This window comes from Balearica regulorum, chromosome Z (genome assembly GCF_011004875.1).
Source record: "Balearica regulorum gibbericeps isolate bBalReg1 chromosome Z, bBalReg1.pri, whole genome shotgun sequence".
NCBI lineage: Eukaryota > Metazoa > Chordata > Aves > Gruiformes > Gruidae > Balearica > Balearica regulorum.
Window position 1 is genome coordinate 4,461,491 of NC_046220.1, and position 26,007 is coordinate 4,487,497.

The 26,007-nt window shown below is 37.1% G+C and overlaps 1 protein-coding gene across 22 annotated transcripts in view; it reads left to right on the forward strand.

Moving 5' to 3' along the window:
- The window catches only part of MEF2C (myocyte enhancer factor 2C), a 141,127-nt gene extending 115,365 nt beyond the window's left edge, over nt 1-25,762 (forward strand). For 9 of the 22 annotated variants that reach the window (XM_075741256.1, XM_075741262.1, XM_075741252.1 and 6 more), the window contains 5 exons: nt 10,597-10,769; nt 12,026-12,049; nt 12,955-13,084; nt 13,985-14,120; nt 21,010-25,762. In XM_075741256.1, the coding sequence (XP_075597371.1) occupies nt 10,597-10,769; nt 12,026-12,049; nt 12,955-13,084; nt 13,985-14,120; nt 21,010-21,331 (785 nt within the window). In that variant the 3' untranslated portion in view covers nt 21,332-25,762. The remainder of the gene's footprint in view (nt 1-10,596; nt 10,770-12,025; nt 12,050-12,954; nt 13,085-13,984; nt 14,121-21,009) is intronic. The other 13 variants (XM_075741258.1, XM_075741266.1, XM_075741257.1 and 10 more) reach the window with 3 other exon arrangements.
- Nucleotides 25,763-26,007: the final 245 nt, after the last annotated feature.

The window sequence follows — 26,007 nt, forward strand, 5'->3', positions numbered from 1 at the left end:
GGCAATCTGGATTGTATCATCTCAAAAAAAGTGATTTACTAAAAAGAAGCAATCTGCCCAAATAAGCCTACAAGCAGTACCAAAAATAAGCAAGGATTTCAAAGGCACCTAGTTGCGTTAGTGTCTTCTGAAACTATAAATTTAAATAAGCAAACTAATACTAGAAATTAAAAAAAAAAATTAGAAAAAAATAAAATAAAAAATTACAAGGTTACATAAATATTCTCCACTGTGCCCTGAAATCATGCTTGGCATAGTCAAGAGAAGACAACTTTTAGGCTACAAGTGTGGAATGTGTTAAATAAACAAGTGAGCTTAGAACAATGATTCCCAAACTACAGTTTATGGGCAACCTGTTAGGACTGGGTTTGCCAGGGAGAGCATGATAAGGCATTGCCCTTCCCTTGTTACTCGATGAGTGAAGTCACCCTCTCATCCAAAGATTGGGAAAGATGTGGTACAAAAGTATAGTAAACAATAGTTCCTGCCCAAGGAAGTTTACAGTCCAAAAGAAAGAACATACAGTCATTCATAACAGAGTTTGTGATGCAATAGTGCCAAATCCAAACAATAGGAAGTCATAAATTGGCAGGTTGGCTTAAAACCATGGACAGGCATAAGAAATTGAAAACACGACAGCTCTCCTTTTCTCTTTTTCCACTCATATTACACTATTAAGTGTTCCTTTTCCAAACTTTCCTCCATATAAGGAGGATATATACGTTTTTCCCAGTGTTTTAAGGGAAGTACCTACATGTAGGAGATTTGTGATAAAGCAGGAAGAACACCAGAACTTGCTTGACAGCTCTGATACACAGTATGGAAGAAATAGTCTACAGTAACTGAATTTCATATCTGTGTAGGCAGTCAAGGCAGGCTTTTCCAAAATTAAGTCCTATTTCTGCCCTAAGCAACAGATGTTTTATACAGCTTATTTGGACTCTTCATACAGGTAAAAATCACATCAGTGAAACTTTGAGAAAAGGTTTGAAAGGATAGATGCTGCTGTCCATGTAAAAATAAAAAAAAAAATCTTGCGATGAGTGTCACACAAAGGTTGGATGCCTGTATTTCCAGCTAACTCCTGTGGCCTCTTACCACACGTGTTGCCGTAGTAATTTATTTAGTTATTCTCTGTCTCATCATCTGTCTAATCAGCAGTGTCTCAATATTTGTATTTATAAAAAGACAGCTTGAAAGGATTGAAAGGGAGAAAGCCCGAAGTTCACATGTAATGAACAACTAAGTGAGTCACACAAACTGTGTTTCTTTGTAAGTGGGATTCTAAAGACAGGCATGATTGACTTCTTTTCCTTTATGACAAGCAGTTTCAAATGTGCCTCAGGAATAATTTGGATTCTTTAGATAAAATCCTTTTCCTAGTGAAGTCTGTGGGAATTTTATGCTTTACATCAGTGAGACAGGGATTTCACTGGTTTTTTGTTTGTGCATTCTTGCTCATTAAGACACCACATGGTCTTCTGTTGCACACTGCAATCCATATTCTTGTTCAAATTCAGAAACTATAAGAAGTCATTGCAAATTAGCAAACATCTGGATTTCATGCCTGTCCTGAGCCCTGAAAGAGATAGTTGATGCCTCCTGGATCTGGAATGCAGCAATGACTTTGCTCTGAGAAAGAAAGCAAGAAATACATTTAAACTCTTGAAACTGGGACTGCAGCCACACATGGAAGCTCCTGGCAGTATTAAGTTAATGTGACCCCTGCCCTTTAACTTTTAACATGATTCCTCAATTAAGATACTCAATCCACAGCTTCCATTTGTTTTCCAAATCTCTCACAAGCTGATTTTCCCTTTGATAAGAGTTGGAACAGTCTCCCAGAAATAAAAGCCAGAGGAGGCAGGGACAGCTCAGTTAGTGATCTTTTCTTTGCAACTGCTTGAATTTCAAAACAAATCTAAGTAGTATCTATGTGCAAAACACTTTCTTTTCTGTATATCTGTTTTAATAACATTGGTAAGTTAAAAACATATATAATTTGCGTTTAATATATGTAGTCCTGAAACTGTCCTGACATTGAATTTTAAATTATGCATTCTTCTTTTTTCAATAATTGTGCATTTAACAAAAATCAACAATTTAGCTACGTGTGTATGAAAAAAATGTTAACAGTTATTTCTAAAATTTCTTTGGGGAAGCAAGAAAGTGCATTTTCAGATAATGTGTTCAGTTTGTAATTGGAATTACTTCTTGTCTTGAAATATTTTTAATTAAAAAAGCATTTTTCCCAAAAATGATAATTGATTTCAAATACACAAAAAAGGAAATTTTTCTTCATTAGCAAATAATTTGTTAAAAGCAGCTGATTTGTCAAAGGCTCTCACTCAGGTAGCCAGGAGGAGAATGAAGTCTTCTACCTTTCCCACGCTCGTATCTTTTTCCTATATATCTTCAGAAAATATTATGTTTTTCAGTAATTTAGGTTTTCCTCTGACATAAGTCAGGTTTTTTTCCTTTCTTGTCTAGAACAGCTCATATAAAAAAAGAAGAATTGCTGTTTGTTTTTTGCATAAACAGGACTAGAATGGAGCATCTTTTTGGCTAGCATACAAGATGAAGGAAGATGCTTCTAAAATGCATTATTTAATTGTTTTACTGAAAGAAGAATTAACTTATAATCACAAGAGATCCACTAATCCTGAAAACATGTTTTGGAGAGGGGGTTATCTCATTTAGGTGCAGTCCAGACATAATGTGTGCATCGTGCACATGTTAAGAGATGAGGCTTGTGCCACTTCCTCCAGGATTTTCAGAAAAGCCATTATGCAAGCTGAATTTCAGATAAGCACTGCTGAAAACCACCCTCAATTTTTTGGTGTTGACCTCTCCTAATAGACTAAACCTTAGTGCAGAAAATTACTGCATTCCTAGTGCAGATGTGAACAGCGAGTGTCAGGGACACTGCACTGTGCGGGCTGCTCATGGTGGCAGCTACAGCACCAGTGGCCAGGGCAGGGTAGTTGTTTTGCCATGGTAGGATACTTTTAAATGACTGACCCTTGACGTTTTGTTTGGACCTTAAAACTTACAACACGCAGGAATATAGTTCTGATGCTCATTGTGTAGTGCCCATGTGTTTGAACTACAGATGTGTAATATCTATAAAGCACAAAACTGAAGACCGCTGTGTAATTTTCTTAAGTGATTTTTTTCAATAATTACAACTTAGTTACTGTGCTGATTAGGTGAAGCTTCAAGGCAAACAAGATAACTTGAAATATATGGGGTTTGAGATAAGCATAGCTTGATAAATAACCACGTTAGAACAAAGTAGTGTTGTGGAAGTGGAAATAAATTGATCAATACAATAAGAAGTAAAGATATAGGAAAGATAGTGTTTCTGCATTAAAGCTATGTGCTCTGAGATTCCTGAAATGAGGTGCCATTAAAGAATTATAAAAGCAAATAGTAAGATGCTATGATCAGACAATATAGGAATACTGACCATAGTAACTGTACTGCAAAATTAAAAAACCACAAACAAGACCTGGACTTGGATCATCTATTGCTCTGTTTCTTTGCTGGGCAAAACAGGGAGGAATAAGGATGATCATCCTTGATGAAGGAAGAGGACTCCCCCTTCTCTTCAGTGTATAAAGAATTTGTGACAGACCGTCACTGCCTATGTGATATACTCCTATTCCAAAGATTCCAAAGGAGGGAGTCCAGAGATCTGCTGAAATATCTGCCTGCAGCTCAGGAAGCCTAATTGCAATAAGAAATGTTTTGAAGGGTTGCTCACAGTTCCTTGTGCGAGTAGCCACAGGCTAATTCTGTAGACAGTCAGGTGCCACCTCTACACTTATTTTATTAAGGTGTGAACTCCTAGAGTAAAGTGGGAGAATACTTAGTGCAAGAACTACTGTAGAGACATTTAAATATGGATCTTATTATAGCAACAAAACATAACCGCGGTGTTGGTGATCAGGTTAGTTTGCCATGTAGTTAGTTATGCACTTGACTCAGCATTAAAGTATTTGCATGAAGTGTAATGGTCTGTGATAAACAGGGCAAGTTTCTGTTCTCATGGTCTTTCATTCTACATCTAAACAAACTCATCTATTTCTCCATTTGGCTGAAAAAGCGTCTCAGATTTCTAGCCTCTGATTCATGGCATGTCATTAGATTTCCAGATACATGTTTTGCAATGTGTTCTGTGTTGTCAAGTGGCCAAAGAGCCACTTCTTTAATTTCAGCTTCTGCCTGAGAAGCATCCTCTCTGTCCCGAAGGAAATCCAAGCCCAGTTGCTGCAGTATGGGGTACACGTGCCCTTTTTCAGCAATAGCTGTATGCACCTGCAAATCCTCCACATAGAGTAGACTGTAAGGATGATCCAAATATAATATGGCACTAGCCCAAGGGTTAGAAATAATTTTTACTGCTTCATCCACGTAAACAGTTCATTAAGGTAGGTGACAGTACTCGACATGAAGATTTGAAGAGGAAGAGTTGGGGTTTAATTCTTTCATGCTGAGGAACATGCTGCCAGGACACCCTGGGAGCTGGGGGCAGCTGGGGACCAGGAACAGTGGGGGCTTCCTGGGGGTAGCAGGGCAGCAGCTTTGCAGCCAGGACCCATCGCGCTGCCCCAGCCAGGGAGCAGGGCAGGCCAGGGGACCAGCGGGGACGGAGCCAGCCCTGGGCATCAGGCACCTCCATGGGGATGGCGATGGGCCAGGATGTCAGCCCATGGGTGGGGGTCTGGATCAGGCCCAGTGAGGAGAACCAGAAGACTGGTTAGAGGACTGATAATGAGACTAAACACGAGATTTAGCAGTAAGAGCTGAACTGTCTCGGTATGTAGAATCTGAGCCTAAGTACTTGTACCAGGGATGCAGCAAAACTGAAAAATGTGAGCCACAGAACAGACTAGTCTTTTTCTTCATAATATACAACAAATATAAGCAGATCATACACATAGTTTTCCTTGGGAAATTTGGTGAGAACATTTACCTCCTCTGCAGTGGAAGCAGTGGGGATTTTCCTGGTTTCCAAAATGGTATCTTACTAACGCCCAGAATTGTGACATGGGATGCGCAGTGTAACCTCTAGTTTTGTGCAGTCCCAGTGCAGGTGGCCCTCAGGTACAGCTCAATTGCCTACAGTATTAGCAGAATTTCAGTGATTCCCAAATACTGTCTTCTTTCCCAGCACAGGACAACTGTAGTGCCATTAGAGCTCTTTATATAGCTTTAGACTTAAAGAGCAAGAATTCCCCATTGGCAGTTATACAACCTGCGTGGCAAGAATGACTGAGTTAGAGAGAGAGATCAATTTAGTCTGATATTGTTGTAGGAATCTCTACCTTTTATTTACATTATTTCTCAATGGTTGGTTTCTAAAACTGTAACAAGGAGTTCTTGAGCTAGTTTTCTCCTCATTCTCTTCCCATACTACCAAATGTCTATGTGTTCACAGCACTTTCATCCTATTTCACTCCAAAAAGCAGCTGATATTGCACAAGATGCTTGAGAATTCTTTCACACAAAGTCAGTAGGTTTTATATACCACAGCTGTCTGAGCTGGCTCCCAGTAATTCAGTAAAGAAAGTCCATTAGTGTAATATTGTGGGAATGGGCAGCTACTTCAGTGCAAAGATTCTCTTTTTTCTGGGTGAGCATATGTGCAAATTGGTCTTCTTCTACCACTTGCAGTTAGTAGAGGTCATGTACCGTGAAATGACTAGCATGCAACATGTGAGTAAGAACGTTCAATTATCTCTTTCAAAAATTATGTTTAGGTGAACACCATTACAGCTTCCTGGCATTAGTGCTTTATTATTGGTACCTGTTTTGTTTGGGTGGTAAACCATAGCCTGTTCCAAGACTGTGTATGCATTTAAAAAAAAATTACACATAAGATATAAGAGAGAAAAGGAACCCTTTCATTGCCTTTTAATTACTTTTAGGAACAATTACCACTCCTCCAGAAAGTGGGAAAATTAACTGAGTGAAGAGTGCAAAGCTGGGTGTAAATGTAGCAAAATTTCTATTACTGCATTGATTCTTTTACATAGACATATATTTTGAAGTGGAGGTAAATTGTAGGATAGTTGAGTCTCATGTTTATATAGATTACTTCTAAATTTAATATTCTTTTTTGAGAGGCTTGGTGATCAGTCATCATGTCGTATATATGGGATGCTCATTTAACATAACCCAGTAAGAAGCAGGAATCCTCCATGAAATGGAATGTACATATTATTCTTGGAAGAATTACGATAATTTCCACAAGTAGGAGCATACACTTGTTGGAAACTTGAAATGACCATTAATATTTATTCAGACTCCTTTGAGAATTTGAAAGCTCTTTTCCTATTAAAATGAATGGGAGGTGGACATTGCAGTTTCCTAAAGCTCTTGTAAATTCTTAACCCCTGTGGTCAGTGAAAACTATTAAAGTAAATGAAAGAGAGATGAAAGAAAGGATATATAAATTGTGTGTCTTGTTCTTATAGGACTACCACAGAGTTTTTTTCATTCAGTATATTTTTATATTCTTGGAATCAAAAATTAAAAAGAAACAAGTAGGTATATGACAGGTTCAAAACCTCAAGAAATCAAAATACAAAAATTTTCTGATTTTTCAAGACTTCAAGGCTTTGAGTCATGACAATGTTGTTCAAGAATGTTAAGAGATATGGAAATAAATTACTCTTTCCTCATTTGTGTTACCTTAACACATGGAGAGTTTCTTAGCTTAAATGTTAAGTACAGAATTACTGCCCTAATTCTGAGACTATCAAGAATTGCACCAGCTTTGCAAACACTGTAACACCAGTGACCAAAACTACAGGTAAGATGCAGGTGTTACTAATGGGGAATGAAAGAAGTAAACTTTGCTCTCTGTCCTGTCCTGAATAAACTTGCGCCCTACTCATACCCTTAAATTCTTAAAACATGGAAGTGACCATTTAAGATAGTAGTACATAAATATGTATCATAGTTTTCCATGAGTAAATGAAAATTTTTTTGATAATTCTTCTTGACTGACTAACTACTGGTGCACAAAAATAACTTTTCCGGATGTTTTTAAAAAGTGATGTTGCAGGGATTAATCATGAAGTCTGTACTTGGACAAAATTCCTTCTAAAGTCAATGGCGCTTGTGCTTAAATGCAGAATGTGGGAACACGCCAAGAAGGGCATTCTATGCTCAGAAAGCATTTGTCTTTATATTCTGCCATTAGTCCAAATACAAAGTCTGGCACTCTACTTCATGACACGTGCTGCTCCACTAGTTCTGTCTAGAAACAAGCTCTTTTCTTTGTAAAATATTTTTACTCTTTCAAGTCGGTATATCAAACAAGAGGAAAAATAATTTTCTCTGAAAACCTCTTGAATTGAAAATGCTGTAAATTTACAAATTCTGACATATGCCCTTTAAAACTTGTGCATCTACTGTTTTTATTTTCATTATACATCACAAGCTATATCCGTAATGTTTAAAAATGTTCTATTCCAGCAAAAATATGGCTTTTAACCAAATAAAAATGTAAAGCCAACTTGCTCTAAAATCCATCTGTTTTTCATTTTCTTATAATCTATAATCAGGAAATCCATTCATACATGACATATAATTTTTGCGCTTTCAAGTGGATAGTGGAATGCGATGTTCTGCATACAGTCACATCTAAATTGATAATTGTCCGGGCAGAGTGTAATTTTAAAGTATAGGATGAAGGAAGGTTTAATTTGTATATTAGAAGTCTTATACATTTTTTTGCCTCTGAATGTAAATGAGGCCATTCTCTTCAGTGGATTTATCTGAAGGTGGGACAGCTGCCTCAGAGCAGGCCACAGCTTTCTGAGTAAAGAGGATACGGTTTAAAGAGCTGGTTTAAATGCAGACTCTTCTTAACTGTAAACCGCATGCATGCATTCATCATTGATTTTCAAATGATGGGGTTCTGTATCATTGGTTTAAGGTCTACAGTCTTACATTCCTGAATCCACATTATACCAAAAGAATAACAATTTGGTGGCTGGAAAGAGGAATGGTTATTATATGGCTCCAAAATGCTAGCTGGGATAATATGCCATCAGCAGCAGAAATCTACTGGTAAAGAGAAGATTGCAGTAGTTCTTAAAAATAATATGATGTTCTAAAAATATAAATGTAAGAAATGTTATCACTGTCCAAAATATTTTACATCAGTAGGTAAATAATATAAAGGTCAGGCGAAAGTTTCTGAAGAGTAAAGTTTCGTACAGATGGACTCTTAATTTTTAATAGTAAATTATATTAAGTAAATCTTATGTAGAGAATGGGAGGTGTTTTTGTAAGGGTTTATATTCCATGAAAATCACAACTATAGAAACAAACATATAGATTAGAGTGTGTGCTGTTTCATTAAATTTCTTAGGTTGTATATTGTAGAAGCAAAAAAAAAAAAAATACACTGCTTCTTCAAACAGCTTCATTTTCACTTTCTGAACAAATGCTTGTCAGATTTCACAAGGCAGTTTTACTTCCTGTTGGTAAAATAACTCCTGTGTGAAACCAACACCGGAGAAACTCTACTTAATGCTTCAGTTTCTTCTGTTGATCACCAAGTCATTAGTTTTTCAGTATTCAGTTTGTAAAAGATCAACTTTTAAAAGAGACTGTAGGTTCTAGAAGAAAATATTGTTGTATATTCAAAATGCCCCTTCTAATTTTGCAGTCTCTAGTAACACATAGCATTAATTAGAGCATAATATGTAGCAAATCCCTGTTGAGAGCAATTGTTCATTTAAAAAAAAAAAAGCTTACTGACACAAAATGGAAAATTCTTGACACTGTTCTGCTGTTTTAGCTTGATAAGTGTAAAATACACTTTTTTCCATTAGCTCATTTTATCTCACGAACTGTAAGATATTATTAAGGAAATAAACAACAACATGAACCATGAAAAATATTTTAATACAAAATCTCTGAAGTGATCTGAGTGCTTCTACGTTTTCATCTTAATTCCTTTTTTTTGCAAAGGCTTGGGAGATCATGATATCAAAAAGCATGAGAATAAACAAGCCAGGCCAGACCTGTGACTAAAGGTATCTCACAAATATGGAAGTCGAGCACCTTGTGATACTTTTCCTGTGTCATAAGCCCAATGTTCACAGTTCAGGGTCTTTGAGATCCTGAAGTGGTGGTTTTGTATTTAATAGCCTTTGACAGAATTGTTTTCCTGGATTTACTGGTCTGATAAATACAATTAGCTGATGTGCTTGCAGATTAAAAACGTGATTTAATGTTAGTCATGCTTGGACACACTTCATTATCCTAACTAGAAGACATATTGACTCTCTTGTACTGTCATTTTTATGGCCACCTCATAGACTTTATCAAATTTACTTCCATAATCCATTTATGTCCTTTAGGGCTGTATATCCCATTTCACATGTGGAAAAAACTGAGTTTTTCACTGACTTTGGGACTACAAAGGAAATTTGAAGGTCCAGATCTTCCAACTCATGGGGCTGTGCCACACTCAGTAGCTCATCTTCCCACACTGTTTCTGGGTTGTGTGTCGCAGCTTGCGAGCTGTGAACAAAAGATGAGCACAGAACAGAAAGTCTCTCCTAGCATTTGTTTTCTTGGTATTTATCTCCAAAAGTTTTCTCTTTCTGTACATTTTTTTGTGCTATTCCCTCTCTATGATGGGGCAGTTTCTGTGTCTTTCTGGAGCCCGTGCAGACAGAATTTCAAGGCTATGCGAAAAAGTCATGTCTTTCCCATGACTTCCTGTGGGTAGGAGGTGAAATTAGGTGGATGGAATAGGATTGTCTCATTTTTAGCGGAATGGTAGGTCAGTAACCTTATGGATGTGCAGTTGTCATTAGTACGTAGTGAGAGAAGGAAATCCTTTTCTGAAAAAGGCAAATGAAGCATTTGCCTGTCAGATTTGTTCCCAGGGCCTGCAGCAAGCAGCAGAGAGGTGAAGATGAAAGATGTGGTGGTATTTTCCAAATAAGGTTATGCTCTTGCTCCTATTGACTTTAGTGTTGACAGAATCAGGTCCAAAAAGTGTGGTGAAAGAGAGACAAGAACAGTTAAGAATCTTCCGAGTCCTCCCCCTGCCTTTTCTGGAAATTATAGCCTTGCTATACTCATCCTTTGTTTAAAAACAAAACAAAATCATGACCTGGAAAGGGCTGAGTCAGGCAAGGCAGAGTCTCTGTAGTTGAGAAAACACAGCATAGCTTTGACTTTTTTTTTTAAGCCGTAAGATTGTCTGACTTTCCTGATTCTCTTCTAAAGCGAATGTTAGATCTTGGCTGCTTTGAGCGCACTGTATATTGTATTATATACCATAGTACTGTAAAAAGAGTCATATAATCAAGTTAATTTCAGCACATCACGGAGATGTCAGCTGCCATGAGAGAAAGCATTTTAATACTTGCTGTTCCAAATATGGCATGTGTTGTATTTTCCTATAAAAATACGTTACATGGCACAGGTATTTACCTTGATTTTTTTTATTTGATGTTTTTTGTGTTCAGTCTTAAGAAATACATTGATGTTTATAATCATTCTCTCTTTTCTTTTTTTTTCTTTTTTTTTTCTTTTTTTTTTTTTTAACCTATACAGGAAATGGATATGGCAACCCCCGTAACTCACCAGGTCTGCTGGTCTCACCTGGCAACTTGAACAAGAACATGCAAGCAAAATCTCCGCCTCCAATGAATTTGGGAATGAACAACCGTAAACCAGATCTCCGTGTGCTTATTCCACCTGGCAGCAAGAATACAATGCCATCAGTGGTAATGCATTTTTCAAACCTTTTTTTTTTCTCCTTCTGATAAGAGATATTTAGGAATTTTAAGCCTACTCAAGCAACTAAAATCAGCGGAATAACATTGCACATTCTTACTTGTTTGGTCTTTCTGTCTAACCTTAAGGCTTGACATCGAGCTGAGGATGTAGGCAGAGCCTGTTTGATTGCTTTTATGAAGTCATATTTACTTCCTCCCTTTTTTCTATTGAGTTGCAAAATAGGAACTCTGTCCTGCATAGTCTAAACTTCTGCAGTCTCTTTCCTAGTAGCTGGAAGAGCCTTTCCTGGATTTGTTATAAAGACTGAATTTAACCCTGAGTATCCCTAACCTACTATGTTTTTCTTAAATATTTAGCCACACAGACTCTCAGCAAATAACAGATTAACTACAAATAAATTAATTTGAACTCTATCACTCTGAGCTCCAAAGGCCAAGTTTTATAATGATAAGAGGTAGTAAATAGATAGCTCAGGATAAAAAAGAACCTGAAACTGCTGTATCTCCTGCCAAGATTAACAAAATTTAGGCAGGCTATTGTGCTAGAAGGTTGAATCATGAAGGTGTCATGTGTGTATCATGTAGTTCCCGTCTGAAAGTCAGTTTGTGGTTGCAAGTAAATATTTCATGAGTGATTTAACATTAGTGAGCTTAAATGAAAAAGGATCTTGATGGTAAATTTAAGGGACACTATAAACACAATTTTCCATTATGTAACAGACACTATTAAAACAGCTTCCAAATTGGCTACTTTAGCTTGACGCATAATAGATTAACTCTGAACATCAAACTAAATGTGATGCTGCCTTCTGAGACAGTAGGTAACAAATAGTCTTCTACAGGGCAATCCTCAAAGTCAACCAAGGCAGTGACAAGCTGTCTGCATCAAATAATTTATTCCAGAGTCCTTAAAACTGATACTTTCTAAGGGATTCTGTGAATGGTCAGGTCTCCTGAAACCAGGTATAGCAACATAGTTTGCAGCCACTGGGGCTGCAGAAGAAATAATGGATTCTTAGAGAAAGTCTTGCACTGAAAACTGGATAGGTTGTCCTCATAGTTCAGACAGACATCCCGTTAAAAGGGCAAAGAGGAGGTCTATGAAGTCTTATTTTTCCAAACTATGTTCAGAAAGTGTATAATTTGCTGCCCCTATCAATGAAGCTATTCCTTAGTCTAGAAATCTGCATCCTCGTAAATATTTATATTCATTAATTTTTAATCCTCCTTTCCTATGCACTCAGTCTGAGGATGTTGATCTGCTTCTGGTAAGTGATAGTGATGTTCACCTTAATAACGAGGAAAAGAAAATCAGTTCTCTTGTATGGTTGATACTTGTGTAGGCGAAGTGTTGGTTAAAGTAAAATGGAAAACTTTACCATAACTATTTTGTGGACAAAAAAAGTCATCAAAATTTTTGAAATATAGCAATATGGAAGGCCAGGTGCAGTTGTTGCAGATATTCAAATTATGCATGCTAGAATAAATCTTTTGTGTTGCTCTTGCTTTGAGAGCGTGTAAACTTGTGCTGTTGAAGATGGTGCAGCCTTATGATATTTTTTGGTGGCTCTCTGGTCATTTTATCCTGCCACTCACAGGATTAGAGTTCTCTAGTGCAATTTTTACAGTGCAACATCTAGTCCCACGGAGTTAAACGTGTAACTGCTGTGCTACCTAACACGCTTGAAGTTTGTTTTATTGCACAAAACCGAAGTAGTCCGAGCACCATCTGCTGGTAAGAGTTCAGTGTTCAGCAACTTCGGGGTGCCCCTCACTTCCAAAGCATAAAATCCTGTAGGACTGGGCTTGGGGGGTTTTCTTTTGCCCTTTTTTCTTTTTTTTTTTTTTTTTTTAGTGAAAAGGAAAACAATGGGAATAGTTTACATATTTCACATGATCTGTTCTTCTACCCACAATAAAAGCAATCTTACTTGTTACTAGTTCAGTTACCTAGGAGATACTGATGTAATGGGTTACTATGGTGACAACTGGTCTCTTGAAGGCTTGTAAATGATAGGGTTGGCAGAGTTCATAAAAGCCACATGTTAAATGATTAATTTCTAGATATTTGTATCAGCCTGTATTTTTCACACACAAAACATACCCAGAAAGTTAATACACTCAACTGACTTAAAACCAGTCAATAATATGTTTATTTTACTTACTTTAAAAGAATCAAAGGATAAATAACTCCCAGTCTGCTCAGTCATTGGCTACTCCAGTGGTTTCCGTAGCAACTCCTACTCTACCAGGGCAAGGGATGGGAGGATACCCATCAGCCATCTCAACAACATATGGTACTGGTAAGTATCAGTGGAAGATGTAGAGGGTGGGGGAGGGAGGAAAGTGCTGACAAATGTCTATCTCAGTACTAATGAATTAGCTAATGATCATTGGGAGAAACTGAAAAAATTCATAGCTGATATGCTTTTGCACTTCATTTACTTATTCTGTATCTTTCACTAACTTGAGACATATCTGTTTAAGTTAGCTAATTTGTTTAAGTGGAAAACTGCTTTAGTAGCTTTCTTTCATTGGCTTTAATAAAAAAAATGTAACTTAGAAGGCATTTCTTAATCCTCTTAATACCACAGGTAGTTTCATGTAGCTGAGTACACCTGCCTAAAGTCATAAGGGTATTGGTAGCAAGCAGTTTCACTGGCTTCAAAACAGAGCTCAATAACTTTGTGGGCTATCACATAGACACTTGGGAGACACTAGAAATGAAGCCTCAAGAGATCCCTTCCAGCTCCCTTTGCACATTGCTGCTGTATAGAGCATGCTGGCGTGCAAAGCCAATGCTTTTAGAGAAGATGTGCGTTGTTCAGACACAGCTGCCCGCTGGGTTCTGCAGTGAAGACTGTAACCAAAATACTATGTTTTTCAAGTCTTTGTGAAAATGCATCTGTAGTTACATGCACGTAGTTGTAGTATGATGGGTATATAGGCTAAGAATGCTTTGGATCTTCCAGATCCAGAAAAACCTTGCTAAATTGTAGACAAATTATTAGTACATTATTTTCTCTCAAGTTAATGAGTTGAGGGAGAGGAAGGTCTACTTTTTCTGCTGCAACTTAATGTGATTGGTGTAATTAAAATTAAAAGGCTTATAAAGTGACGTGAAAATTATGATACTAGTTATTGTTTAATTGCTTCCTCCTTAATTCTCTTTTAATTATTGTCTTTTCTGTTTCCAAATCTAGAATATTCTCTGAGTAGTGCAGATATATCATCTCTCTCTGGGTTTAATACAGCCAGTGCTCTTCATCTTGGTTCTGTGACTGGCTGGCAACAGCAACACCTGCATAACATGCCACCATCTGCCCTCAGTCAACTGGGGTAAGCAGTGTTTTCTTTATTTTATTGTTCTACAGTGACTTCCGTCTCCCCAGTAATGCCAAATCTGAAATATATCAAGCAAACATATCAGCACATATTTACTATGTGTAGGAGCTCCATTTCCCAAAACTGGAACTACATATTTCATTAACAGTTTGCTAGGTAGCTAAAATGAAATATTGTGTCCATGACATTTTCTCAGTAGTGTAGTAAAGACTACTGTTCATGTTTTATTCTTTATTTCTCTAAATAGCATTTTATTTCACCACTGAAGACCAAACTAAACACTTCTATTGTGCTGTTGCTGTATTTTGCCATTTATGCTTTTTATTTCCAGTTACTATAGTGCAAACAGTAAACTTGAAAATTTTCTAAATATTTCCAATCAAGTAAGAGTGACACAATGGCTTGACCTGAGATTAAGCCTTAACCTTGTATAATAATCAGATACTCCCTTCTGCTCAGCTCTTACATTCAAGTTTCATTTCTTTGGAAATGTTTTCTACAAGTAAATAACATAATTAGGCCTAAGAACCGTAAGCCCACAAAACCCATTGTGATTTGCCGATGTTGAGGAGGATGGGTATTCATGCCCTCTGGTGGGTAGTTTCCAGACGTTTATTCAAGATGGGGAAGCACACTGCTAAATCATTTCAGGATTTTTATAAGTGTGAAAATTCACATGGGGAAGTCACCTAGTGCATTATTGAAAAAGCAACCTATTGGCTCATTGAAGTGAACTTTTAGAGCAGTATTTTCAAAAATCCTGGTATCTGCAGTTTCTATTGTGTAAGACTATAGGCACTCACCAGTACACCACATGTAGCCTAAGGTATGACTAGACATGTTTGAATTTTAAAAGTTTTCGTTATGAAAATAGAAGTGAAAGCAATTCAAATGTATTTATGAGGAGAAGTTTGATTCACATTCATTTGAAAAGTAAAATCCTTTTTATATTTTTTTCAGAAACAGGTGTTTCACATAAGCCCTATGCATTTTTTTGCAAGATGGTAGCCATAATGTTAAACTATTTAATACTACAAATGTGGCTTAAACTTCAAAATTCTCCTTCTAATTTATCAGACCACATTTTGTAATTTAATGTACAGACAGTTTGGGTTTTTAAAGGACAGCTATACAGGCATTTCCGAGGAAACAAAAAAATTTTAAACCTAATTTTATATAAATAAGCATATCTAGATATTAACTACGTAAATAGTTGCTGTGCTAGAAAAAAACAGTCTTAATACCTTTCTCTTATGCTTCTTCTATTTTCTTTTTGAGTTTGCATTGTTTCTGGGGCAACTTTCAGGCTAACTATACAACCAAAGACATGAAGTCTCATATAAATTGAAAACTCTCATGTTAGATATCAATGTATAACCTTACAATAAGCTGATTGTTTTCAGTGGTGTACCAAAGAATGTAATAAGGCTATTTGGTTAACCAAAAAGGAATAAATTAAATCCTAAACTAACTACATGCTTTTTCAGATATGTCACACATCGTCATCTGTTTCTAATTCATATCACAGAATGTCAAAGTGTAATGACTGTGGCTCATGGAATACATTCTGAGTTGCTACTTTTATTATTATTCTTTCAGTGATTTGTAAATGAATTCAGCTATGAAAGCTGCTTCATTGAGAGTTCTGGAGAAGTCTTCTTTCTGTGCAGAAAATCACAAGCATTTCTGTATTTTCTACATGCAAAAGCACCTGTGCTAACTTTTGGATAATTTGAAAAACTTCAAATCATACAGAACATATTCAGTCCATGTCAACCTGAGCTAGAGTTCACAGGAAGATTAAAAGAATCACACAAAATTATAGTCATCCCCAGGCATTTGAGAAAACATATCTAGAAAGGGTTTGACAACCCAAATCCCTGTACTAAGTGAGGTCATATACTGGAAAGTTTGGGCAACTGTCAGATATTTGTTGATAACAATAGGCTGTAAAGACCTGTGAGAAAACAGAGTTACTGGAAGAGACTTCCTAGTTCTCCAGAAGGTTTTGGGTTTTACCAAAGCCTAAAGGTGAGAACCAGCTCTGCTTCCTCAATGCATGGCAGAAGAATATGGTTAGTAATAGGGTAGACATATTCGCTTGCTCCTGATAAGTCCCCAACAATTTCAGCAGCACTGTCAGAACCATCTTTGAGATAACTGGAGATCTCTACAACCTAACTCTAACTCTTCATGTTGACTCTGGAGTTAGCACCGTACCAGTGCCAGTGGGCTTGAGGGCAAATACTGGCACTGGTAGTATTTGGAGCAGTTTGCTTCTCATGTCTGCGCAGCTTTTGACCTTTTGCTGAGCCTGGTGAATGGGATAACAATGTAGAGCCTGTTTTGATACGATTGAGACATTAAGAGAAGGCAGACTTTTCAACTTCTTAGGTTAAAAAGCAAAATAGTATTTTCACAGTCTTTTAACTAGGTCTACATCTGGAAAAAATACACACAAATTCTATTGAAAATCAATCCCTCCCAAAACTTTGGGATTTTGTCTGAATATTGCTGCAATATATCTTACGGAGAGGGTTACTGCTTATTTAACATGGACTAAAGAGTCTGCCAGAAATTAATTGCTGCTAACCAGAAAGGAAGTCCATTCCAAACTTTCAGATAAATGATCTAAATTTTTTAGGCACAGGTCCATTATATGGAAAATGTTCTCTTTCATCCATATTTCCCAGTCTGTGAGAGAATCTTTTCTTCCTTGAGTATCACCCGTAGGTGAAATTCTGGCTTTCCTAAAATGTAAGTGCAAACATAGAAACGCAGTCACAGTATTCCATCTGAAGAATCTTCAGTATAGATAATTGTTTATGTAAAAGAAGTTTCTCCAAACTTTTACCCACCTGAACACAAAATTGTCCAAATCTATGCTACTGTTGACTTGTTCTGTGACTCTTATTACTTAGCAATGGTTAATTTTGAATAGGTAATAGCTATAGCTAGATCTTGGCGAATATTCTCCATCAAACCATTTTTACTGAAAATTGTAGATGCAGTGATACCATGTTTTGTGCGTTTGTAGCAGTTCTGCCACCTTCCTTGTTTTGAATAAAAGCCTTTTATATTTAGGAACCTTTTTTCTTACGTCACCATTATAAATTAGATGATCCAGTGATTCAGTTTCATATTATTCTTTGCTTAGAAATTTCTTTTTAAAATGTAGACCTTAATGTGTGAGAGCTAATCAAAATATCTTGACACAGAAATTCTTATTCTGCTTTTACATTGATAAAACATATGAAAAAAACAACTTTGCTTTTACCTGAAAGAAAAACAGAGGGGAGGGAGGAAGGTTGCATTGCTACCAAGTCAAAAATATCCTCTATTCCCGGAGTTACAGACCAGCACATAACTAAAGTTACGTCACTAAATTTCTCAGTGAATTTTGAATTGTTCCTTACATATACTTATAGGGACAAATTGTATGAAGTGAGGAAGCAAACTAATTTAGAGAAGCAAATGTGGGCATAATAGAGGTGTGTGAGGCCGTTTCTTCCTTCAGTAGACCCTCTGTAAAAACCTGTCTGGTGCCTGTTCGTATCCTCACTCATCACCTACTCAGACCTGCACTTCTATCTGTGCATGCTGAGCTTCCATACCCATTCAAGACTCAAATAGATGGAGACACATACAGAAATGATCTCACTGGCATCAGCAAGGACTAAACCCACTTGCAAGCTCGTTGCATCCTGACTTGCTTCCCACTTCTTACACAGCAGAGTTGTTCAGCGTTGAACCCAGATAGGAACCAGCGGTTCTCCCACGTGGCTGTTGTGTTCTAAATGAACGTCACGTTTTCGCTATATTGGTCTCAACAGGAAATGCTGTGTAAAATTAAAACTTTAATTTTCTTCACTGTCCCCGTAAAATGAAGTGTTTTCATACAATGTATGGAAAAAGGTGATTATGTCAACGTGAGTGGACCGCATGGCACTTATTGAGTGCTTATAATTATATGCAATCCTTTGAAGTAATTTTCCATATTCAAAACCTGTTTGGTTTTCAGTGATCTTAGTGTAGGTTTCAAATGATGAAAATAGGGTATGCCTGGACCAAAAGTAGATAATTATATGAAGCAACAGTGTAAAATATGCATTGATGCATGCAGATACAAACAGCTGTTTCTACACTCACACACATGCGTGGCAGGAAATCATTCAGTAACGAACAGAATTATCATTTTTTGTAATACAGCTTCTATTATAAATAGAAGTCAATCCTCTATTTAGGTCTAAAGGACTGCACCTAAGTATGTGCTATTTCACCATTCACATCTATGTGTAACAGTAGGTTTCCCTTGTAACTGACCATAGGAGCTTACGTGAGATTCTCATTAAAACATTTCAGAAAATTTTAATGAAATAATATAAATTATAATCATCGAAAAACAGATATTAAGATTGAGAAATATTTTTAGCAGAAAAAGACATTTTAAAAGACTATATTTAAAAAGAAAAATTATGACACTCATTAATTGCTTTATTTATATTGTTTTAAACCTCAAAAATTTAGTCCTGACCTGCCAAAATGACTTCTTAACCCTTTTTCCATTTACAAAAAAGTGTTCAAAATGCAGATCAACCTGTAGTATTTGTAAAACTGCCGCAAATTTGTATGCCAAGTATTTACGTAACCCCGCTGATGAATCGCAAAGAATCTAAAGAAAAGTCTATAGGGATGTATTCGTATACTCACTTCCGAAACACTGTTTAAAAAGCAACACTGCAGCTTAGCATTGCTAGCTGTATTTCATAGAAAATGCAGCTTATCCCTCTAGATTTGTTCCTTTGGGGGCTGTCACACAATAGAAAGTAAGTATGTTCCATGTGAACAAATTTGACTGAGTATGGTTGGTTTTAACTACCACGGGTTTTTAACTGTCCCCACTTTGCAAAGTGACATGTCATCTGCTCATATCAAACACTTCTAAATCAAATCCCCAGGCTTCACCATCCTGTATTATGGGTCTTTCAGGTTTAGCTATAAGCTTGGCATCTAAAATCATATGTAATCTTATCATACATGCTAAAGTGGCAGCTTGTTTTCCCAGGTGAAGTCCTAGCATCTCCTTAAGCAACTGAAAAATAAAGTCACTGGAAATGAAAAGCAGAAAAAAAAAAACAACCTCAAACTAAAAAAAAAAAACCCTCAGGAATGTATTTTTTATTCTTCTTGGATTCTTTTCAACAAGTTTTCAGGGAAAGAGTGGAATATTTCACTAAATTGGAATGATGAAGTCTGTTATTTACAGTTTCTTAGATGTGTTAATTTAATAGTTACAAAAGCAAAGAAAATGTCCTCTTTGCCAAAAAAAATGCCTACATTTGCTACTGTGAGGGCTATTACTCACTAACTCTGTGGCTTATGAAAGGGATTGCTGCAAATTTGGCACATTCAGCTGTATAGGAATGAAGGGTAGATAAAAGCAGTTGGAGGTAAACATCCTGTTTTCTCTGTTTTCTAACAAGATACATCCATTATTAAAGACTGCGATAATTCCTGATAAAAGCAGCTGAAACCATTCAATACTGAAGCCACGTAGTTCCATTTTAAATCTGCCAGAAGAAAAGGAAATAACATATTGCCTTTCATCAAAGTTACAGTAAATGTTGCTCAAGTAAAGCTCAACTCTCAGTTAATCAGGTATCAGGAAAAATGGAATATTTCGATCAATGAAAAGACCGCATCTAAATGCAATTGTTTCTTCTGCGTGCTTAAAAATTACTTCCAAATCCCAGTATTTCTTCTGCTTGCTGTAAAAATGCCTGCACGTCCCTTCAGGTTTAAAATCTTCTGAGGCAAGTGGTCTGTTGCCCCTACTGCCTTCAGTCTCCCCCTGTATACATACTCACTGCTAGAAACTGTGAAACTGTGTCTTTGGGGTTAGACACCAACTTCAGCCTAGCAAATGGTCCCATAATGTGAACTGCATGCTGAGAACTCTGTTTTAATAACGGAGTCAGGTTTTACCAGGAGGTGGTGCTTTAGTACAAAACATCCTGCAGATGCAAGTGATCTCGTTTCTCCCATACAACGCATTCTCAGTATTCACTCTCCTCTCTGCCTGTTTCAGCTTTCCTCTGCCACTACATGCCCATAAAAATGCACTTAGAATAGTTATATAGCTTGCCTTTGAAAAAGTTTTAGCGTACCAGTTTCTCTTGATGCTTGGAGCATCCTCTGAGCTGGGCTGTCCTACAGGCAAGCAGTACAATCCTCTGCCATCTTCCACTACTCTTCAGCTTCTCTTTGGCAGTTTATTCAAAAGCATTCTAGATTGAGTTAGGAATTCATAGATTTAAACCGTAAAATCCTATCTAAATCCTTGCCTGCCTGTGGTATTTTATTAATGTCAATCCTAGGACCAGTAATTTCAGCTGTATTCTGAAAGAATGTATAAATGTATAAAATGTACCTGGCCCAAATCTTTGTTTCTGCTTTGCATCTGAAGTCAAAATGAACAGAGATAAAAATAGTCGGGTGCATTCGAGCTAATTGGATTGATCCCAACAGAAAGTCCGTGCCTCCCCTGTCTCAGCCGGTGCATACACACACACAAGCATTAGTTATAAAGAAACCTGCAGGTGGTTCCAACAGTGCAAAGGCTCGCCTTCCAAAATTTGTCGTGACACTTGAGTCCAAAAAAAAAGGAGAGAGATTGAAAGCAAGACCTCTCAAACCAACCACTTTTGTTGTGATGCTTTCATCTCTTTGAATTTGTGAATTCTGCCCAGAAAACAGTCCTCGTGCCCTCCGCACGTGCTGGGCCTGTGCGAGCCTTTACACTGGTGTTTTGTGTGAGTGTTTGTGCATATCTGGGGGCTCCATGCCTCCTCCGTCTGTAACTGGGTTTCCTTTCCTCCTACAGAGCTTGCACTAGCACTCATTTATCTCAGAGTACAAATCTCTCCCTGCCTTCTACTCAAAGCCTCAACATCAAGTCAGAACCTGTTTCTCCTCCTAGAGACCGTACCACCACACCCTCGAGATACCCACAGCACACGCGCCATGAGGCGGGGAGATCTCCAGTTGACAGTTTGAGCAGCTGTAGCAGTTCCTACGATGGAAGTGACCGAGAAGATCACCGGAATGAATTCCACTCCCCCATTGGACTCACCAGACCTTCGCCGGACGAAAGGGAAAGCCCCTCTGTCAAGCGCATGCGGCTCTCTGAAGGATGGGCAACATGATAACATTATTACCTATTAGTGTTTTTTTTTTTCTTGCAGTGTGTGTGTGCTATACCTTAATGGGGGAGGGGGGGTCGATATGCATTATATGTGCCGTGTGTGGAAAAAAAAAAAAAAGTCAGGTACTCTGTTTTGTATAAGTACTTTTAAATTGCCTCAGTGATACAGTGTAAGGATAAACAGAAATGCTGAGATAAGCTTAGCACTTGAGTTGTACAACAGAACACTTGTACAAAGTAGATTTTAAGGCTAACTTCTTTTCACTGTTGTGCTCCCTTGCAAAATGTATGTTACAATAGATAGTGTCATGTTGCAGGTTCAACGTTATTTACATGTAAATAGACAGAAGGAAAACATTTGCCGGAAATGGCAGATCTTTACTGAGAGAGAAAGCAGCTGTTATGCATCATATAGAAAATGTACAGATGTTTTGACAGACCCAGCGGTTGGGTGGCTATGAATTGATGGTAGAAAGAGACTGGGTCACCTAACATACCGAAAATGCTCACAAACATGCAGGCTTATCATTAGAGTATGGCACTCGGCTAAAAAGGATCAAAACATTTAAAGAGGACCATACTTGTAAAAATGTTGAGTTCGAAGGCTAACATTTAATTTCAAAAATTCTGGGTCTGCATCACTTACTAAAAAAAAAAAAAAAAAAATGTACATTACATTTTGCTTATTTTCATATTAAAAAGTAAGACAGAGTTTGCAAAGCATTTGTGGCTTTTGTAGTTTCCTCAAGCCAAAATGTGTTCTTTTTTCCTTGATAGCTTCGCTAATCTTTTAAACAGTCCTGAAGAAACAAACAAAAAAGGACTTTTTGTATAGAAAGCACTACCCTAAGCCATGAAGAACTCCATGCTTTGCTAACCAAGATAACTGTTTTCTCTTTGCAGAAGTTTTGTTTTTGAAATGTGTATTTCTAATTATATAAAATATTAAGAATCTTTTAAAAAAATCTGTGAAATTAACATGCTTGTGTATAGCTTTCTAATATATATAATAATTATGGTAATAGCAAAAGTTTTTGTTATCTTAATAGTGGGGAATTATATTTGTGCAGTTGCACATTTAACTATTTTCTTTCAGTTTTCTTATACTGGGTATACATTTTGCAGATCGAAGTCAGCTGTTGAAAGACTGATCTGTAAAGAGTTAGAATTTACCCATGGTGTAACAGCTTAAGTCGTTTTAATACAGCATTTTACAATCAGTTGAGTGAACTGCGATCTGTTGTATATACTGATTAGTTCTTTCATGCTGTTTTGTGCATTGTAACAAGTTAAGGGCCCTTCTATTACTTATTGTCCTGCGTATCTTGTAGTTTTCCATGGGTTAAATGACAAAGTGGCATAATGTGGCCCTTTCTCATTAATGAAGCTGGTATTCTGCCTGTCACAATTGGATGTACAGCTCTAACGGCTGTCAGTTACGTGAGTGCAGGTGAATATTTGCGAAGCAGTAGGGGGAGTTAAAGGGAGGGATCGGCAAAGGATGCCTGTTATAAAGATCACTCCCCTCTCTCACAGATCTAAAACTCTTAGAGACCATCAATTAAAGGGCCGCTCAAAAGCTGATTGATCTTACACAGCCAGTATTGGCCATCAGGTCCCTGGTTCTCACGGACCTCTGCGGTGACGTCATCTCACAGCGGGCACGTTGCTGAACGATGCTCCCTGTGTATCTGAACCCTAGCAAGACTTGCTTCAGCATAGGGCATCCACATTTTCTCCTGCCTCATATTGTTCCTTTGACTAAAATAGCTTGACCAGAGGGAATGTATCATTTCTTTAAGTCCCTCTTTGTCCTTCTTGTTTATTAGAAGAAAACGGTATGTTCAAATGTTTGAGCTTAATCTTTGTGTTGAATGGAAAAAGTGTGTAAGCAAAATGTTAGTGCCATAGTAAAACTGTAATATTTCTCCTTTTTCCAAGACTCCTTCCAACTCTCACCTACATACGTTGACACTATGATGAAGGATATAGCTGCGACAGCTAAATATCAACACAGAATATCTTGTTAAGGGAAATCCACACTCTATTTCCCACCTATACATGCAGTTGCTGTGCACTGCTCAATGACAGAGTGTACCTCTCTGTAGTAGAGAATGATGAACAGACTACAGTGTGCATTACGACATATGCTTTTCACTTACCATGACTTTATAGAAGCCTGCCTTACAGGCACTCTCAGCCGTGCAGGGGCTAGTGCATAATCTGGAAACTCTTTAAGCAGAATACTGTGCTACTGATGCGTCCATCTTATCTTGTGTAGCAATCTGCAGGGTAAAGGAAACGATACGCATGTTTTGAAAAAAACAAAAAAACAAAAAAACAAAAAAAACAAAAAAAAACCAAAAACAAAAAAAAAAGGTAAAATGGGGCCCATAATTAATTTTAAAACTCCAAAAAACCTGTTTTTGAAACCACTTTCTTCACCTTCAGATGAACCTATACTCATATTCTCTTCTGAGAATTTTAAACTTTGGTGTGTCAAAAATATGCAAATATATCACAAATGTACCTTGTAATTTCAAGAAAAAATACAACTTTATCAGTATTGTAATAGAAACTTGTCAGTGGGGAAGGGGATTTGGTCTATTGATATATGACGAATAGCCATATTAATAGTTTACCTTGCGATTTGCCTCAGCAACGCATGAAAAAGGAAAGATACCGTATTTAACGAAAATGCAGTGTAATATATTACTGCAAGTAACTAAGCAGAAAGTAGCGTGAAAAGTATTGCCTGGGCAATTTATATTAACTCTGACAGTGATTTTTGTATAAAAACAAGTAGAACAAAATCACATGAAAATAAATGCCAGTCGTCCCTCTTGTTCCTGCTGCAGAGGGCACCTAACTTATACTGGCAAAATTGTGGGGGATAATGCATATTTGCAAACTGATCTAATGATAAGAAGCACAACTTTGATTGTGAAGTCACTTTCTGTAAACTATAGCTGTCTACCTTTCTTGTTCCTTTATCTGTACCTTACCATTTATTGTATTTGCAAAGCTAATTTGGGTTTATTGTGTGATTCCTTTGTATTTAAGGAGTTTGGGGCAGAGCCCTGAAAGAGTATTAACATTTACTTTACCTTAACCCATGCTATATAATGTTTTAGGCAACATTCTTAATTGTAAGTTCAAACACCTGAAGTGGCATTCTAGACATCTGCAAGTATTGTTATAGCTAAGCTAACCTCTATTAAAGGTGTTGTCAGTTAGTGTTTAATTGCTGGTGACAATTATATGATATACCCTATCTGCACAACCTGTATATTGTATGCATTGAGCCATTCGCAGTAAAGCTTTTGTCATTTCAGTGTTTTTCAAAAGTTGTGTTTTATAACAAAATGGCTTATATTTTTCCCAGAAGAGGAATTTAGCAGTTTTTAATGAATAATATAAAAATATCTGTTGTCCTCAGATCTTTTTCAGGTAAAGCTAGCGTAAGAATAGAACTCTTAGACTGTTTTCAAGGATGTCAACCCTTTTGTATTGTATGTGTTATCCTATATACCCTCTTTTATCTATAGTCCTAACAGAGCTGTTGTGTTTTCCTTCTTCCTTCGCCTTGAAGGTAAATGCTTTGTAATTTTTAAAAAGCCACTTGAAACCTCAATAAAGGCTGTTGCCTAAACATGGCATACTTCATCTGTTCCTGTTTGTGCCATCTGCTGTGATGTCGTCAGTTATATGGCATTAATTTCCTGCCACTACAGGTCTCTTGAAGGACTGATGGAACATTGGTGTCTGTTAGAATGCTTCAGACTGTAGATGTAATAAAAGGCTTTTGTTAATATATTTTAACCAAAGATGTGGAGCAATCCAAGCTTTGAGCCACAGACCTTCTGCATCAAAAGTATCCGTTTGATTATTTTCATAATCAGATGTTGCGTTTCTACCTTCCCTGCTCATACCTCAGACTGATCCGTACCTCAGTTTGATTCAAAAAAGGTCAGTTAAGTAACTCATTAAAAAAAAAATAAATAAAAAAATAAAAAATGTAGTACCAGAGTCTTTTGTGGAGTAACTAATATCAGACCTGGGTTACCACAGGCATTACACTTGGATTGCTTCAGATGGTTTGTTGTATCCTTTTTTTCTTTTTTTCTTCTCTTTCATGGGGATTTGCTTCCATAAAACAATGGTGATAACAAAATAGCTTGTAAATGGGAGCATACAAGCATTTGCAACAAATATTAAAGTAGAGGCTCACAGCGGCATAAGCTGGACTTTGTCGCCACTAGATGACAAGATGTTATAACTAAGTTAAACCACATCTGTGTATCTCAAGGGACTTAATTCAGCTGTCTGTAGTGAACAAAAATGGAAAAATTTCAAAAGATTCTCCTGCTGGAAATAAGGTATAATTTGTATTTTGCAGACAAATCAGTAAAGTTACTGGCTTTCTTAGTGACATGGTGTCTGTGGTGCATTTTTTTATTAATTTAAGTAACATTCTGTTTCCACTGTTTTGCACTGTAACACATGAAAGGATCAGCACTTTAACAACCAGCAGTTGGCTCCATGTCCCTCTGCCTGTCACTTGTGCTGGCTTAGAAAGTTAAGCACCTTTGTGTGGTGCCGTGAGCATATCGGTGCCCCACAAATGTAAATGCCCCACCGCATAGCATCCCACCAAGATGGAGAAACTCCATTATT